Source organism: Diceros bicornis, chromosome 16, assembly GCF_020826845.1.
Source record: "Diceros bicornis minor isolate mBicDic1 chromosome 16, mDicBic1.mat.cur, whole genome shotgun sequence".
Lineage (NCBI taxonomy): Eukaryota > Metazoa > Chordata > Mammalia > Perissodactyla > Rhinocerotidae > Diceros > Diceros bicornis.
In genome coordinates this window covers 9835686-9854663 of record NC_080755.1, presented here as the reverse complement: position 1 = coordinate 9854663, position 18978 = coordinate 9835686, and the positions used below count along the sequence as shown (strand labels likewise).

General features: G+C 39.7%; 1 protein-coding gene across 3 annotated transcripts in view; it reads right to left on the bottom strand.

The window, feature by feature from the left end:
- Positions 1–9440: 9440 nt before the first annotated feature.
- FAM210A (family with sequence similarity 210 member A) overlaps positions 9441–18978 on the bottom strand; it is a 34682-nt gene continuing 25144 nt past the window's right edge. For 2 of the 3 annotated variants that reach the window (XM_058556726.1, XM_058556727.1), the window contains exons 3-5: positions 14721–14832; positions 12907–12984; positions 9441–10745 (exon numbers count right to left, since the gene is read on the bottom strand). In XM_058556726.1, the coding sequence (XP_058412709.1) occupies positions 10512–10745; positions 12907–12984; positions 14721–14832 (424 nt within the window). In that variant the 3' untranslated portion in view covers positions 9441–10511. The remainder of the gene's footprint in view (positions 10746–12906; positions 12985–14720; positions 14833–18978) is intronic. The other variant, XM_058556728.1, reaches the window with a different exon arrangement.

The following is an 18978-nucleotide window of genomic DNA, read 5'->3' as shown; positions in this document are numbered from 1 at the left end:
CATGTGTCTCCTGTTTTTTTTTTTACTCTTTCAAAAACAAAGCATGTACGTAGGAAAAAACTACAGGTTTTAAAATTCACCTCAAGGAAACAATTCTTATGGTTCCCTAGCTAACCTTTCCATTCAGTTTTTACTCTAATTTTTCAAAAATCATTACACTCTGCTATAAACAACTCTGGTCAGATCACATACCATCTTTTCTCACTTCTGGGTTCTACACAGAACACTCAGGGATCACCCTTGGGTCGCATCGTGGGAGGAGGCACTGAGAACGCCTCGCCTGAGCTGAGGTGCCTGAGGAGGAGTTGGTACTCGTCTTTAGTTTCTGGATGGCTGTCACAGAGAAACTGAAATCGACTCAGCCAAAACATGACTCAGATTTCTAACAGACTGTTCAACAGTGGGACAGACGCCCTCAGAGGTTAAGGTCCTCAGCACTGGAGGTTTTCAGTCCAGGATAATGTAGCAAAAGGACTTCAATTTCCTCCATTGAGAGATCAGAGTAACATTAGCTCTAAATAAATATGTGGGTTCACAGAGGACATGATTGTGTATGTGCAAAACCTTACACAATCTACCAAACTACTAGAATAAGTAAATTTAGCTTGGTTGCAGGAAATACAATTTATTTATTTCTGCATGTTACTAATGAACTTTGGAAATTAGAAACTGAAATCTTAAAAACATCATTTAAATAATTGTATGGGCACAAAACTCTGGTTATAACACCCATTTTAAATTCTAAAATAATTTCTTTAAGATTATTCTGGAAGGGGGATTAGAAAGCTATAAGGAGGAAAAGAGCTGTAAGAAAAGGATTTCTTTGCCTTAAAACAGCAAATAGTCAGTGATAACCACACACTATGCTCTGGAATAAACTCTATAAATAATATCTTATTCAGCAGATCATTGGAGAAATATTAAATAGTATTCTCCAAACTGACTATCCCTGAGTGAAGTTAAGACTAGTGTAAACTGAAATCAGAGAGAAAGTTCTGCACAGAAGGAAACGGGATTCAGGGCTTGAGATTCATACTTGATGATCGGATTCAGTAAACCCTGGGGTCTGCCTGTCACAAGAGAAACAGCGTCCCTCCCTCCCCTCTGCCATAAGGAGTCTATACAAGTGTCGCCCGGCAGCTGCTGGGAGGCGGGGGGGGGGGGGGGGGGGGCGCGGGGGGCACGGCTCCCGGAAGCAAAGGCTGAGTCAAGGATCTGGATGCAGGGAGCTGATCTGGGAGCTGTTCCCAGAGGCGGAAGCAGGGAAAGGGGGAGCTGGTCAAGGTGCTGCGCTGGTTCTACTCTAAGCAACGGGGGCTCAGAAACCACACAGGATGTGCCTTTAAAGGATAGGAGGCAGGGACACCAATCTCCACTGCTGAGGGCTGCCCTTTGGGATTATCTTCCAGCAGCTCTGGCTGTGGACTGAGCAAGCTCAGACGCCCTGAGGCAGAAAAACCCAGAGGACCGACGCCTGGAAGCTGCTGGTGTACACAGGACTGTCCATCCTGGCTGGAGCTGAAATGACAATGGCCAAAAAGCATCAGAGTGTTGCTTTCATGCCTCTGTGACAGTGCACGCCACACTCAGGTGGGTCCTTGAAAGTGTCAGGCGCTGCCGGCCAGGGAGAGAAACGCCGAGTTCTGGACCCACTGTTTTCCAGATGGGCGTACATTCAGTACCGGAGTACAAGGAGCCCAACCCCTACTCCCCTCGACGGCGGTCTCTAATTCTGCGGGGCTTCCCGACGCCCCAACCTGGGAATGCGGGCAGTTCTCCTCTGTATGTCAGTGCTGCTGAAACAGGCTGCTCAGGACCCCAAACCCTTCCAACCTCTGGCTTTCTTTGACTGACTTATTCTGTAAATTAGCTTGTTTGTGAAACAGCAGAGCTGCCAAGTGCTAAGCAGATCAACTAGGAATCATACTCATCAGGCTGCCCTCCCCCTGCACCCTCAGGGGAACACTGAGAAATGCAAGGCATGCTTGAAGTTCCTCCAGAATCTTTCAGAGATCCACATATAGTGAGCCTTGCAATAAAAGACTGTATTTCTGACTCTCCATGATGCTTGCACACAACAGTTTATAATGAGTCTGTTATTTAGAACATCATAGTCAGATTTCCCTCATTACCCTGTTTTGATCTGTTTTGCTTTGAACGGATTCTAATTAAAAGGCACACTTTAAAATAGCAGCCAAAAAGTAAAAACTTTGCATTAGCAAATTTCTTTGTTTCAGTGCCACGTTTCTGTCTAGACTTTAGCTTTTGCCCTAATAACGCAAACCTCATTCACCCTTCTTTACACTCTCACTTTTTAAAAAAAATTGCAAGTGCAAAAGCTCCAGTTTTATTCATTGGAACACAGCACAGTGGTGACTGAAATACAGACTTCCACAAGGCCTTCCCGGGAAGCACTTATATACATTTACAAACAGCTGTGTGTTGTAGCTCCTGTGTAACCTAACCTGTTCACAGAGCTACTTGCATTTATAGAGTTGTACCGTCGCTCCTGTCACCAGGCAGCTGTAAGCACAAAATGTTCTACAGTCCACACTAGCCAACAGAGGAAGCAAGCTTTGAAACTGAAGCACACAGGCCCTGTCTCTCCTGCTGTGGCGGGGGGGGGGGGGGGTGGTGGTGGTGGTGGTGGTGACGACCTCAACCCTTGCCTGTTCTCCAACCTGAGCTGCTGCCGGGTCTGTCACTCCTGACTTTGGCCTGGGACTCGGAGGTGACTCAGCCTCTGTCCCACATCTGTGAGATTTCCGACCTATCTTAAAGGGCAGCACAGGCTCTGGAGCCTACAGACCTGAGTGGTTCAAACATTAGCTTCCTCTCAAGTTCATGTCCCTGACGGGCGGCTGTCTTTCAGTGTCACCTATACAACAGGAACACTGATGGGAACACCAGAAGAGGGGGTGCTTGCCACGTGGGGACCTCAACAAAGGGAGCCGCTATTGCTGTAACTTTCATATTGTAGATTTAATCTGAAAAACATTTTGTCCAATTACTCCGGGCTCGTGCACAGCACTCTGCCCTGGCGTGCTCTCTCCACCAACTGCTGCAGCTGACGCCACCAGCGAGACACGGCACCAAGAGCAAGGCTCCAGCACCGAGTGCCGCATGGTGGGGAGGAGCCCACGTCCAGGTGAAGACTAAACCACCGGGCCAAGACCTCCTCCCCATGGGTTTTAAGTAAATTACAGCTGTTTCTTTCCCCATTATTCTAGACAGATACGGATTTTTTTGATTAATGAACCACATTGCGCGGGCGGGGCGATGTCTTATGGCCTTAGTAATAAAATGTGAAAATCCGAAGGGAGAATAGTTAAAAAAATAATTTCCCTCCTTGCCCCTTCTCCCACCCATTTTTTTCCTCTCTGGCTTTCTTTTTATGCAGGGGTGGGAGGAGGAGCTAATGTCGATCCGAGCACTGTTATTTAGCGTCCTCTCACTTCCCTCTTTAGGCCGGAAGTAGACCCGGGATGAACCTCAGGCTCCGAGCGCAGGATCCTGCACTTCAGGGCACCTCTGGCTTTTTGCATCTAGAACCCAGTCTTTGTTTCTCTTTGCTAACACTGGCACCATTGCTTTCTTCTGGAATACTACCACAAGCACTCAGTTTTCTGCCTTCCCGTCAACCTCCTTTAAACCTTGGGAACAAACGTGTTCTCCATTCCTCACTCTGACGCTTCTTTCACCAGCTGCGGTGTCTCCCTCTCTCAGTGTTTCCACGAAGCACGGCTAGGGGGCGGGGCAAGATGCTGCCAGCCACCCACGTCTGCACGCAGGTGGAGGGGCTGCAGCCACGCCGGGAGCCATCTGGCCTTCACCACCCTTGCTGTTGAGCTGTGAAGTGTGCATGCATGCTGCCCGCACGTGAGTGACAGAGGGACACGAGGTAAATGCAGCACGGCAAGTTTTAGCCTATCAGGTTCATTAGATGTGCATGGTCCCCCTGCACCGAGCATGTCCCAACAGGACGACACTGAGAAGAACACAGCTTTTCTCTGCAACACTTCACAGGATCGCAGAGCTGCGCACACAGTGTGTGAAGGGCCAGGGTTTATGGCTGGACATTTTCTTAGGCTTCAGAGGCCAACCTCTGTCCTTTGGTGAAACCTAATAGTTCTTAATCAGGGATATACTGAACTTCTTAGTGCTAAAATTTTCCAAAATGCCAGCTTCTGATCACTTCAGATGTTCCAATGATTGGCCCCAAGTAAATGGAAAATTCCAGTCTGAGCTGGCTCCAAGTACGCCACAAACACAGGCTAGACATTGTGCCCACTGGCACAACCCTCACACAGGGGCAAGAGGAAAACACAAACTCACTTTTTGCCGAGGGGGTAATGGGGTACTTCCTGAGGTCAAATCCTCCTTGGATATATGAAACATTAAACATGGACAGATGTATAAAGACTAGATCTAATTACCAAAGTTTTGATTAGTTGCTCTCAAGTATGGATTTAGGTGTTTGAAAATAGCTACTAACTGCTTTGCCAAGGTCAACCTAGAGAGTCACAAGATGCCAGCACTGAACCGCCCATGGCAAACCTCCCCCGTCTCACGGTCTGAAAGGAAAATGAAGCTGGAGCATGAGAAACGCACGAATGTTGCCTTTCTGTAACTATCAATGAGATAACAGAATAGCTACTCTCCCCCCTTCTATCCCTCTAAAGAAAAAGAGGTGCAAATGGTAGAATCTAAAAGAATTAAAGAAAAATTATGAACTTAAAAGCTGAAAGAGGATAGAAGGCACCAGCAGAAGAAGAGAGAGGGTAAGGAATATTAATAAATAGGCTTTAGCTCCAAAAATACAAAGAATTTCAAAAGTCCCAAAGCATGCACCTACTTTAATACCTGGCATGAGGACAAACACTAAACTGGAGGTTAAGATCCAAATTTCAGATCCAGCTTTCCTGTGCCTCTTTCTTCAACTAAAATTATTGGCCTCAATGTTCTAAGGTGACACACTAAAGGCAAAATTCTATATAAATTCTCTATAAGCCTGGAGGTTATGACTCAGAAAATTCCTATTAATTTAAAAATGCTTCCAAAATAATGCAGTTACTAAATGGTTTAGATTTCTCAACAAAAGCTGCATTAGGTTTTGGGGACAAAAGTAATATTTCCAACTTTTTGGGGAAACTAAGACTTGTCTTTTATTTCTGAACCAAAAGAAGTGAGGAACGCAAATTACGACCCACCATATCCTGCATCTTCCTTAATAGGGGAATAAAAAGAGCATGTTGAAGGAGCACCATGGCAATCAAGCCCTGTAATTCTATCTCCGATGTAGCTGAAGGGCAGTCAGGGCAGTATTTGAGGACTTCACAGACCTCGCTTTTGGCACCCTTAGCATAAGAGAGAACCAAAGCAGCCCACTATTCTTAGAGAAGTAAAGCAACAGTGACAATTAAGTCACCACATTAAGTTCTCCAAAGAAAATACTGACTCATATTTGATAAACACAAGTTAGTCAAAATATGCTTCAATCATTACAGAATCCCTCAAATCTAGCACTCAGAGGTACATACAAGGTAACAGCTGGAATATTTGGGTATATAGAGAAAAGGCTACGTGTTCTTTAAAAAAAAAATCTAATTTAGATTTAAAGAGTTAAAACATTTAATTGGCATAAGGGAAGATACAGAATTGCCATTATTTCATATGTCATATGCTTAGAGTAACCTTATGGAATTATCACAATGGAGTAAAGGCTGACTTTCACTGGGTGCTTGATAGTCCCTCTGCCTGAGGAAGGCCGTGTGCACCTGCCCCAGCAGATGGAGAGGGAGGACTGGCAGGTCACTGCAAGGAAGGTCAGGCACACTCACGTGCAAGCATGCCTTTTCCTTTCTCATTTCAAAGAGAGTTTTCTAACATTTAAACTAGTTAAAATTCAAAACAAAAAGCTGGACAGAGGGAGGGAGAGGGAAGGAAAGAAGGAAGAGAGTTTCTATGCAATCCTCACTTTCAGGAAGAATGAGGATATACTTTAATAGCATGTGGGACATCTTTTTTCTTTTTCCTCCCCAAAGCCCCAGTACGTTGTTGTACATTCTAGTTGTATTCTTCTATGTGAGCCGCTGCCATAGCATGGCTACTGACAGATGAATGGTGTGGTTCTGCATCCAGGAACCAAACCCGGGCTGCTGACATGGAGTACACCGAAATTTAACCAGTAGGCCAGCAGGGCTGGCTCGGAACATCTTTTGACTGTCCTACGACTTCTGCTCTTATGGACCATGCTGTCCTAGAGAAAACACAATGTGAAAAGTGTTTTCTATCTCGTCTTATCCTCCATGAGCACTCTTATCTGTGAAGAGAAGCCCCATGTTCTGAGGATGACTCTCGGGCTGCCCATGCACTTCCACACACTGACTGTCAATTAAGTCATCAGAATAAAGAACACGCTTAATGTCAGATTCTGCCCTGAAGGTTTCTGAAATCAAGATGCATTCTTTCTACGAAGAAGATCATTCTTATCAAAATAGCCAGATAATTGCCAAAAGATAATTATGATCTATAATTATTATTGTTGGTGACTGTCGATGACGCATAGAGAAGAATACAGCTTGATTTTCAAAGCCTAACCGTGACGAAGCAAGAAAATCAAATGCTGTTTTGACTAGTTGAAATGTACCAACTTGACACACAAGTCACAAAGGAAAAATCTCAAAGAAGGGAAAATATATCCAATTGGCCTGACTCAGCATTTCTCAAATATAAGTTACAAGCTCAAAGTGCAGGAGAAAGATCTTTCAAGAATCAAGGCTAAAATCATGGCTGAAGATGAATTCTGGGAAGGAGTGGGTCTCCTAGACCATTCAAGTCTTTAAGGGAAGAAGAATGAAGTCTTGACTGTACTGTACCTTCAGGTACATGAGGCAGACTCTCTTGGAATCCCATTTAATACTAACCTGATACTACATAACACACAGATGGACCAACAGAGACCAAATAAAGTTCATATTTGCAGAATGAAAATTTAAAAGTAGTCACCACTGGTTCTATAGATTTTCTAGTTCAGGTGTTAAATTCCAAGGTGGCAGAAAGGCCCGCACCGTTCTATTTGAATATTCCTGTGCTACTTCGGCATCTAGGCCAGGATGATTTGATGCCCAGTAGACCACGGCATGGACAGTCAATTAAGTAGTAAGCTTTTAATACTGAAAAATATTTCAAACTAACTTTGGTAATATTTAATCTATTTTAATTTAGGCCTTCCTTACGGAGACTCAATTTTGAAAATCTGAAATAAATGAAGGTCTCCATTTCAAAAAGTGAACTGTAGCCAACAGAGAAATATGTCTACATTACCAAGAAAACAAGTACTTTTCAGAAAGAATCCTTTAATAATAATCCAGAAATGTTTATCTCACAAATACATTTTATAAAAATTTTTTCCAAAATATGCAAATGTGAACTTTATTTGGTCTCTGTTGGTCCATCTGTGTATTATGTAGTATCAGGTTAGTATTAAATGGGATTCCAAAAGAGTCTGCCTCATGTACCTGAAGGTACAGTACAGTCAAGACTTCATTCTTCTTCCCTTAAAGACTTTTTCTGCATCATTTGCTAAAATAACCTCCTGTCCACTTCATTACTATCACCATATTCTACAGTGACCTTGTTTATAACGATTAAATTAAGAAATCCTGAAGATGGCCTGAACCCAATGGAAAGAACAAAGGAAAAAGCTAGATGTGTCTAATACACAACTTGTTTCTTTTCTTCAAATACCTCTTCTACCCAAACTGTTAAGATCTTTAAAATTTCTGGAATTATAGCCAATAGCTCCATTTCATCCTGCAGCATAAAAGACTATAGTAATATCTTTCATTTGTAAATAAATGGGGGTAGATTTTATAAGAACAAATAAACTGAGGATTATATTTGAAGGCATAATTTTATTATTTTCACTAGTGGGAGGAAAGTAATCTCAATATATAGATTCTTTTTCTTCTTTGTTGAAATCTGTACAGTACTCTCTTGTATGCAAAAGACTGTTTCAGTAAAAGACATTTTTTGGTAATTTTGGTTGGTTTTGCTATTATTCTTGAATAAACTAAGTCTCTTACCTAATCTATTTTTCATTTCAATTGTTAATTTCCTGAGCAAACCCTTTTCATCCATTTTATATAAGTTAAATCTCAGTCATAGCTCCCTCTTTACCCTGTCAACACATCCTTCTTAAATGTAGACATGCATATCAGACGTGGGGGGCTGCTCTACCTCATACCTCACAGAAGTTATGGGCGAATTAATCCAAAGTATAAGGTTTATCGTAAATGAATTGGTTTATTATATTAGCAAAGCATATTTACTATATATACATATGTGTGTGTATCTTGATAATTTAACTTGATACACATTACTATATTCTGTTAGCCTGCTATTAATATTCCAAACAACATATTACAGGTGTCCCCCTTTAAGTTATCTGCAGCTTGCCTTAAGGATTAGGTTAGCAATATGCTAGCAACAGCATTTGACATGATACAAATATTCTTGATGCCAAATAATGACAAAAGAAACTTCTCACATCTTTGGAGAATTTCCTAGAGAATTTCAAAGCACTCATCAGCATCTCACTTTCTATAACTGGATAAACACAACACAATTATGAAACTGGATGGCAACAAAGCTGCAAGGGACTGAACACACAAAAGGTGGATACTCAGGAAAAGCAAATTTTAGTCTCAGGATTATTAGTACTTTTAAGAACCCACAATTTATCCCCATTGGAAAATATGCCCTGTGCAACATGAAAAGTAAAAGGAGAGTGTTTTAGAAGAAAGAATTCCAAATAACACAAGATTTTATGACACTAGCATAGACTCAAGTGGTTAAACAAAGGAAAAAAATTAACAAGAAATTTGTTACTATCTTAGCATTTAATATCTGCAAAAATGTGAATTATTTAATAAACAAGCTAAAACACGTTAATTGTGTTTAGATTTGAGAATGTGCTGTCAATTTGAAGTCACACTGTGATTTCAACTCTGTACCAGGAGACAAAGCCTTCTGCCTGATCAAGACTGCAGGCGGCAGAGCAACAGCACCGTCACCTCACTACTCTGCCCCACCTCCAAAAAGAAAAGCAAGATTCCAACCACAGCATACCAGACAGTGTCACGACATAATGATTAGATGTAGCAAATGTAAATGTTTTTTTCCCTTTAAAGTATTCTCTAAATTTGGCCAAACTAAGTACCTAACATAAAAATCCTGCCAAACAGCAGTGATCCTGCAGGATTGTTTTTGGCAGTCCCCCTGACATTCTCTTGCCTTATTAGATCACTCAAAACAATGACAATCTAGAAAGAGGCCATTCTCTCTTCTGAATACCAATTCAGGGTTAGATTAAGGTAAAAGCAGTTAGAGCAACAGGAAACAGACATATACATCCTCAACATACCCACACAATCGTGGCAACTTTCGTACCCGACAATGGCTGAATTTAATTCCAAGCAGATAATTTAATGATAGCTTTGCTACAAAAAAAAATTCAAGTAAAATGCTCAAGCAAGGATTTTTCAATATAAGGGAAAAAGCAGCAGCTACAATTCAAAATGTACTCTGTAATGAAACCAACATTAACTGTGGAAGGAAGACGCTGGGAAAGTCAGCTCCCTGACAACCTGATGCCATTTGCCATCCTCCCAAACCTGTATCTGCTCGAGAACCACAGCTTAAGTTGCTGCTCAAGAATATTTGATTTCAACAATAAATCTAAGGTATAATTATTTTCACTATTCCTCTGAAAGATTAACTGAAGAGGCCACAAATGATTCACAGTAGAGTTTTCTCATGTTCTAGGTGAAAAGATACTATAGCCATATATATTTGCTTAAAAAAATTGATTATGACAAGCTTCAGGTAAAAATCATTTTTAAAGGGTCAATTTTTTCATTTACATATAACCAATACATCTTATTTACATATATATGACTCCATTTTTATTCAGCTTTCTTCATATAAAGTCTGTATTTTTACTGGTATGTAACTGTTTTATATAGAAAGACTAAATATCCTCTTATGCACAGGCAGTTTTGATGATAATAGTTGGTCTCCACATTGAGAACTGAATATAGCTAAAACCTTGGTGAATAACATTAAGTTGAAGACCAGTGGTAACATCCTCCCGAGGGCCACCTCAGTTAATCAAGGCATCAATGGCCTCACCTGCATAAATTAGAGCTGCAACATAACACACAGCAAGTATGATTCTGCTGGCCCTGAAAAAGAGCGCAGACTTACAACTACTGCTTATGCTGCTCCTGATGTGAAATTCTTATACTGGGTTCATTTTTTCTTTTCAAAAAACAGTGATTTTCCTAGTGATATTTAATGTTAAAAAGGAATCTTAGTTCTTTAACCCTCAGAGAACTGGTATATTTAGGCAACTAACCAAAAAAATAATCAGAAGCCATGTATCATTCTCCATAGTCTCCAAAGGGTTAAAGTGCAAGAATTGTCTATAATCTATTATATAAGGCACCCTATTCCACTTTTTTCTTAAAAGAAACTTTTTCTTTGGTTTCTTGTAATTTTTCAGTGAGTCTATCCTTTGTTTCTTCCATTTTCTCTGTGAGAAGCTCCTTTGTCTCTTCCATCCTGTCCTGTAGATACTCCTTAACAGGAGGCGGTGTCGACATGTAACCATGGCTACGCAAATACTTCACAGTGAAGGAGGTTCCTCCCAAAGTCACGGTGTATCGGGCAGGTGTTGCAATCTGAAGATATAAGCAAACAGCACAGATCAATACCTGATTATAGCTATCGTCTTAAGCAAAAACAATTTGAAATTAAAATTCTTAGTAATAACCAAATAGTATAAGTTCCTTTACTGTTTCACAAGGCTAATGTAGTTACATCCTATACGGCTTTCCCACCTAACAAAGGAAGCTTCTTCTGTAAACTCATTTTATAAATATTTGTCACTCAGACACTGACCCAGGATTACAGAATATTCCCAGTGGTGGCAGTGAAGTCTGTAACCGAGTGTTAGTGACCCAGTGGGGCCAGGTTCACTGGGAAATCAGAAAGTGGGCTCAGGACCACTACCAACAACAAAGCCACACATGTTTCTATTCCTTAAAAACCCTGCTGAACTGCAGACACTGTGTATCTAGAGCTAAACTGGAACCAAAGTACTTCAAACCCTGAGAGGCAAGCATGGGCCAAATGTTTATTCTTTTTCTTTTTTCTTTTTTTGTGAGGAAGATCAGCCTTGAGCTAACATCCATGCCAATCCTCCTCTTTTTGCTGAGGAAGACTGGCCCAGAGCTAACATCTATTGCCAGTCCTCCTTTTTTTCCCCAAAGCCCCAGTAGATAGTTGTATGTCATAGCTGCACATCCTTCTAGTTGCTGTATGTGGGACGCCGCCTCAGCATGGCCAGACAAGTGGTGCACTGGTGTGCGCCCAGGATCTGAACCCAGGCCGCCAGTAGTGGAGCACGCACACCCAACCGCCAAGCCACAGGGCCGGCCCCGCAAATGTTTATTGTTTACTGAATTTAGTTTCACTTCCAAATCTCTTTCCTTTGTCTTTTTCAGGCTTTATGCTACTTTCTCATTACAATCCACCCTGGGTCTGGAATACCAACCAGAAAGTTCCATGAGGCCAAAAAGCGGTAAAATGGTACAGATGTTGCAGACATGCAGAGGTTTAACTCTGACCAGAGATTTAGGGACCAAACTACACAGCAGATGAAATGGTACAAAGAGAATCATAGAAGCAGAGAGAGGGCGCATCACATTCTGAGGCTTTTGTTTTAAAATGCAGTCGTAATTGCAGGTGTGCCGTGTCCCGAAACCCTCCAAACAGTGGCCTGTGCTCTCGATCTCCAATTTCCCTCCTCATCTTCTCTTGAACTTACCTAACCAAGTTTTCACCTCCCCACCTCTTCACAAAAACTGCTCTCATCACAGTCACCACAGAGGCCACCCGAGCCATGAAAACCATCTGAGACCGCTTTTCCCTTTCTCTCCTCGGAGGGGAGCACTTCCTCTGCTTGGCCACCAGACCCCACTTCCCTGGTTTCCTCCCGTCTCACGGGCTGCCCCTTTTCCAGTCCTCCTTGCCGATTCCTCCTCATGTCACCTACCTATGAACGTGGTAGGACAGCATTCAACCCCTGGACCCCTTCTTTTCTCCATCTACCTCACTCCTTTGGTGGTCTTGCCCAGTTTCATGTCTGTAGTGCCATCTATACATTGGTAATTCTTAAATTTAGATTTCCAGACTAAGCCTTTCCCCTAAGTTCCAGTATATACAACCAATTACTCATTTCCACCTGCATGTCTAATACAGTCTCAAATGTCATTTGTTCAAAACTGACCTCTTGATGTTCAACTGTCCCATGCTAAACCTGCTCCTCTCAAAGTTGTCTGCACCTCAGGAAATGGTAACTCTGTTCTTCAGTTGCTCAGGCCAAAAACCTATAAGATAGCTTTGACTCCTTTCTCCTACATAACTGATATTCAATCCATTCAAAAATCCCATCAGCTCCACCTTCAAAATATATCCAGAATCCACCTACTTCTTACTGTCTCTCCTATACCACTTTGGTCCTAGTCACTGTTGGCTCTTATCCAGACCACTGCAATAACCTCCTGCCAGGTCTCTGGGCATCTACTCTTGCCCTGCTATGGACTGTTCTCAATAGAGCAGCCAAAGTGATTTTATGAAAACACATGTCAGATGGTCAAAATTGCCCAGTGTCATTCCATCTCCTCAGAAAAAAAGCTAGAGTGCTCACAATGGCCTATAAAGTTGCCCTGATCTGGCCACGGTGATGCCTATCTGCCCTGCTCACTCATTCCAGCCACACTGGCTTCCTCGCTCTTCCCTCAAATACTCCAGGCATTCTGCAGCCTCCAGACCTTGCACCTGGGTTTCTCCTCCTTGGAATGCTCTTCTCCAGTACAGCTGCCTGATTAACTCTCTCACCTTCTTGCCACCCTTCAGCTGAAACAAAAAAAAACAACAATGCAAACACAGCCTCCATCACTGGTTTGCTCTTTCTTCTTAGCACTTTCCCTCATCTAATATGCTATGTGTGGATGTGTATTGTTTTTTAACTTTACCTTCTTTGGCTGCCTCCTGCCACTAGAATATAAGTTCCATGAGGCCATGATTTTGCACTGTTTTACTTAATTGCAGTACTTCCAGACCTAGAATGGCACTTGGCACTCAGTAGGCGCTCAACAAATTTTTGTCAACTCCAACAATGGCGCCTTTCAAGGACAGTGCAAGGGGGTTAACGAGTGCATCCTAGCCAATGCCACAAGGTCATACTCACTGGTTATTTTTCTCTCATCTTTGCCACACCTCTTTTTGGGGTTTGTCTTATTGAAGCAATAAATCTCAGCGTTTGTTGCTTTACTTGAGAAACTGTGAGTTACAGAAAATACCCATGAGAATCCCCCTCCACACTTCCCACCTCACAGAGGGACATGAGTGGGAAGAAACACTGCGGACACTAACCTACCTACATGTAAAGCTTCCTATTACAATTCCAATACAACAAACATGCACTGAGCGTTGACTTGCCTACAAAGCACAACACCAGGCACAGTGAAAATACAAAGAAAAAGAAGACATGATTCTGAACTCCCAGGTGCTCATAATCAAGTAAAGAAAACAAATATTAAAAAAAAAACCTAACACAGCGACTGTGATATGAACTACAAGAGTTACACACGTTATGGGAGCATGGGATAAGGAGCAATTATAACTAGGGAAATAGTTTAAACCATCATCATATATAAGTTTGATTTATTAAGGTTAAATTACATCCATAATAACTAGAAACTTGATAATTTATGAATTTAATAAGTCTTACTGTCGAAAAACTCAGCAATTAAGCTTTAGCCCTCTAGCCAAAATTATAATAAAAGAGGAAATCTCCCAAGATTTCAGAGGATTCTAATGAGGACAATAGAATAAAACAATCTTACTTTGAGTATTACCATAAAACCATAAAATAAGTATTTTTATACAACAGAAATAAAATAACACCTAGTTTCTAAATGTTGTCTACCTGTTTTTTTTTCTTAGGATGAAACTACATAGACCCTCATAATTATTTGTCAATTGAGAAAAATCAGATTAATATGGCTAAATTCCACAATCTACAATGAGTCTCCTCTTCCAAAATAAAGATCCATAAGTGTAGAAACTATCTATTTATAAAGATGTCGTTGTCTGAATCCAGAGAACAGTTAGACTATGAACTTCTAAAATGAAACATACATAACATCTAACAACTAAGTCTAAGGTTTATCACATAAAACAATTTTACTAATTAAGAAGATGAACTACTATAAACAGTAAAATAAATGCTAAATTTCACCACTAAGTCAAGAGGTATGTGGCTCTCAGAATAAGGAAAGTTAATATACCATCAGTAGGAGAAATGTCAAAAAGATGACTTCTACCGTAGAAATTCAGAAGTCTCACGCTTGTCTGATCACAGTCAGTTACGAATCATCTAGCTATTTTCAAGGCACTTCTTCCTAAACAATCATTTTATTTACACTTAAGAATTTTAAACTTTACTTTAGTCATTAGACACATAAGAGATGAAATACGATATTTTAAGTTACAAAAGATAAATATTGAAAGCTAACATGGAGTTTTACGGAGACCTAAGCAGGTCATCGGTCAAGTGTGAGGCACAATCTATTTATAACAGTACCTACCTTAAACAAGGCATATGCTGTTAGTGCATTTCCACTTTGAGAATTTTTCAGAATGTTTACTATGCTGTCAGGTAACCCAATAAGTTCTAGAAAAGGAACGACATTCACTCCTCTAAGAAAGAAACAGAAAGTAATTTATATTTGTACAAACTTTTAGGGATAAATATTTTCAAAAGACTATCTGAAAACACCAAAACCAAATTTTGTTTAAAAGTCGATTCTTCATTATCAAGCACTTTAATTTCACTCTAAAAGAACAATATGTACATGAACATCAGTCTTGTCCTGTATCTTACTGTTTGCAACTTCTGCTTTGCTTCTGTACATGGACATACCTCATTAGCACATTTAGAAAAATAGAAGCATTTATCAGAGCAAAATTAATAGCTTTAAGTAACCTAAGAGAAAAGAAAGGATCAGAATCATTTACCTGATCTTAGTTTCCTCAACCAAACACCACTTCCTTAGAATGCTCCAACTCAAACTTCAAGGCCTAAGATTTTTACCTCTAAAATTACATGTCAAACTATACTAGTATTGTAAAAGCAAGTGATATTATAACATCACTTATTTTGTTATTACGCCAAGAATAAATGCTCTATGGGTTTGATAAAAACTTCAATTTTTCTAAAAGGATGCTTCTATTCCGTTATCAACTTAAAAGGCAGGTGAAGAAGCAATTACTATAAATTGCAACAAATTTTTGGAGAGAAGGAGAGAAGGCAGAGAAAGTCTCTACTCTGAGCTGTTAAATTCTAACCTATTTTTAGTTTCCCTGACTATCAACACTTTGCTACACTGGCACCTGCTCTGTTTGTAGTTTTGCAGACATTGTGACCCTTCACCCTTAAATCAAAACAAAGCTCTTGTTCTGCGCTTCTCCGACATAAGCATAATTATCACATTCAGGAAATTCAACATATACCATAGTATATAGTTAATACAATAACACATTTATCATTTAATATTAAAATTTCCTGAATTGTTCCAGTATGCCCATCCCTCATCACTATCCTGTCATGTCTGTCTAGTCTCCTTTTCTCTACAAGTCCTCTCCAACACTTTCTGTTGAGGAGGAAGGCAGGAAGTCTTTCCTGACATTTGGTATTTTTGAGGCTTCCAGGCCGGCTGCATGGTAGAATATCCCTCAATTTGGATTTATCTGATTGTTTCCTCATGATTAGATTCAGGTTACATACTTTTCAACAGGAAAACTGCACAGTTGATTCTGTGCCCGTCTCAGTGCATCACAACCAGGGCCACATGATGTCAGTTTGTTCCACCATCAGTGTGACTTACTCTGTCTGACTCTCGGTTAAGGCAGGGTCCACAGGTTGCTCCACTGTACAGGGACTTTTTCTCTTTGTAATTAAGGGAATTGCCTGGATCCACTATTATTATGGTAGTTATAAACTCCTAATTTATTTTTAATATTAAAAAATAATTTGATTAACTGGGAAAAAGTTGTCCCTTTCTCTGATCTCACTATAATACTAAGAAATCAGGGACTACTCTTAAAAGATATGGCTGATTATCAAGGAAAATTATCTATCACCTACAACAAGAGAAAACCAGATAACTAAAGGAATCTTTAAAGAGTTAAAATAAAAAATCAACTACAAGCCCAATCTGGTTTCTACTATCTCCACCATCAGTTCCTTTTCAAATCTCTTTCTTAGATAACAACAGAATCCCATTAAAGCAAGACTTAGTACTACAAAGACTTAGCTACTCTATGGATTTAATCAAGTCACTATGTATATAACATCCTACCATAACATGCTAATTATATCTTATAGTACCAATTATGAAATTATTTCATTAATCAATTCCTAGTTCAGACTAAGCCCAGTATGTAAAATCTACATATTTAACAGTAATCATGAAGAGGAAAAAAAAAGACAAATATTTGGCCAAACATAAGAAAAAATTGAGTGATTTTAAAAAAAACTATCATAAAGATCAAGCAATAATTACCTCAGACACCGTGCACAAGTACCCTTTGTAAAATAAAAGCAGCAAGCACCTGGTTCCACTTATTTCTAAACTACTGATTTGATGACTTGATTTTTTTTAAAATAAAAATAATTTTCATTTCCTTTGGAATTGCTAAATATGAAGTGTTAATGAGGGTCTGAATCAAACAGTAATAGACACTTTTTGTCACTTTTCACTCTGAAGTTCCCACAGTCTGACTGAAATCTGTGCTTCACAAACCACCAGCTTTATGAAGGTTTCAAGCGATGCAGAAACAAACAAGGGCAAAAGCATGTTCATAATCCAGATACAGTACAGTAAAAATCAGTCAGGATTTTGCCTCACAGTGGATCTGTAACTTTAGGAACTTGAGGCCCAAAATAGGAGGCATCTAAACGTAGGGATGAAACCATCACCACAGAGCTACATTTGATCAAACAGGGCACTTCTGGTTAGAAGACGTAAGATCTCTGCAAGCTTTTGCCAGACACAAGCAACAACAAAGCTTAGTTTAAAATAAAATCTATTAGCATGCACAATTTAGATCTCCCTGAAATAAAATGTTTCCAAAGCCTGCGATCTTTCTCACTGAGTTAACTAAATACAGAATGGCATTTTGCTCCATGGTGCCTAGAAGGGCAGTAATGCTAGTTGTCAGAGTGACTAAAACAAACACTGGTCAGTAATGCAGCGTGACAACAAATGCCCATCCTTCAAGTTACAAACTATATTTTCCCCTTTCTCTTAACAGTAACTAGGCAACAAGCAAATAACAGAACTTTTTCCAGCTAAAACCAAATAAAATAAAGCCCACCTCTTGTCAGTTGAATTGAAAACCTGTATTTAATACAACTAACTTCAATTTTACAATAAAATTTTCTCACAGTGAAAGATACACTAGCATTCAAACATATCCTAAATCCTTATTTTCTAAGTTTGACATGTGATAGATCTTCACTTAGAACAAATCAAATTTCAATTCCTGGAGTATTAAGGATTTAATAAAATATTAAGAAGGATTATTCTGGGAAGCAACATATCCTACATAATATAAATTAGCTATGCAATGCTATAACAGAACTGGACCAGTAGAGACAGCTGGGCAGTAGTGGTGGGTCTGGTAACCCAGTTCCCATGCTGACAAACAGCCAAAAAGGCAAGTTGTGGTGGCTGAGGGATACAATTCTAAAGCGAGTAGTCTCACTCCTATGTTTACACACTAGCATTCTACAGAAAGAGAGGGCAAGGATTAAACTAAGATGCATCTCAAGGGGATGGCAGAGTGTCACAACTGCCTCAGGTGCCAGACAGCACTAAAAAAATCTTAAATATAATTAATATCATTAGGTTATTTGGCGGTCTGCTTTTTTAGTAATAGAACTCTTTTATTAAAGAAGATAAGGAAAAGTAAAAGGAACAAAGTATTCTTTTTAATAGTCCAAATGAGAATCTCATATTCAATTAATTAAAAACTTAGATTTCTCCCTCTAAGGCCAGGAGGCTGAATGCTTATTAAGGACAACCTAAAAAGGGTAGAAGAAACAAATATTACTCATGTCATCTTCCACAATACTGAATCAGAAAAATCCTCAATGGCTCGAAAAAGAAAATTTAATACACAGAAAGTCATTAATTAAATAGGAGAACTGAATGCCTATAATAATTTTTATTTAAAATGGTACATGATTTTATGCTGTTAAAAAACTAAGGACAGTTTTGAAGACTTCTATACATATTATACATGTCTGGAAAATGTCATTAATAAACAAAAAGATAATTCCATCAAGTGTACATATAAGCATCTTGTGCGAAGGAACAATTCTTAAAGAAAATAATGATACATAATGAAGAAGGATATAAACTGAATAACAGAAACATGATGGAGAGAAAGATATGAAGAGAAACCAAACAGCATCAATTACACAAGGTAAAAAAAAATCCTTTTAGAACGTTTGTAAAGAAATATCTCTAATCCCATGTTTCCCAAGAATAAGTACAGTCTCCATTCCATTATCTTTTAATTTAGTAAATAATAAGCTTTTTCCAAGGAGTGAGCTTTATATGCAAAACTACCATATTTTATTAATACCTTAATATCAAACCATTAAATATAATGAAACTGAACCACTGAAAATCATGGACTTCTGGAAAGTATAAAATAACTCTAAACCCATTGGGAGAGTTTACTAAAACGTCCAAGTGGTCTACATTGTGCCTTCTCAGGGCCCTCAGGACAATGAGCTTACAGCGCGGTCACGCCCAGACCACAAGGAGAGCCCAC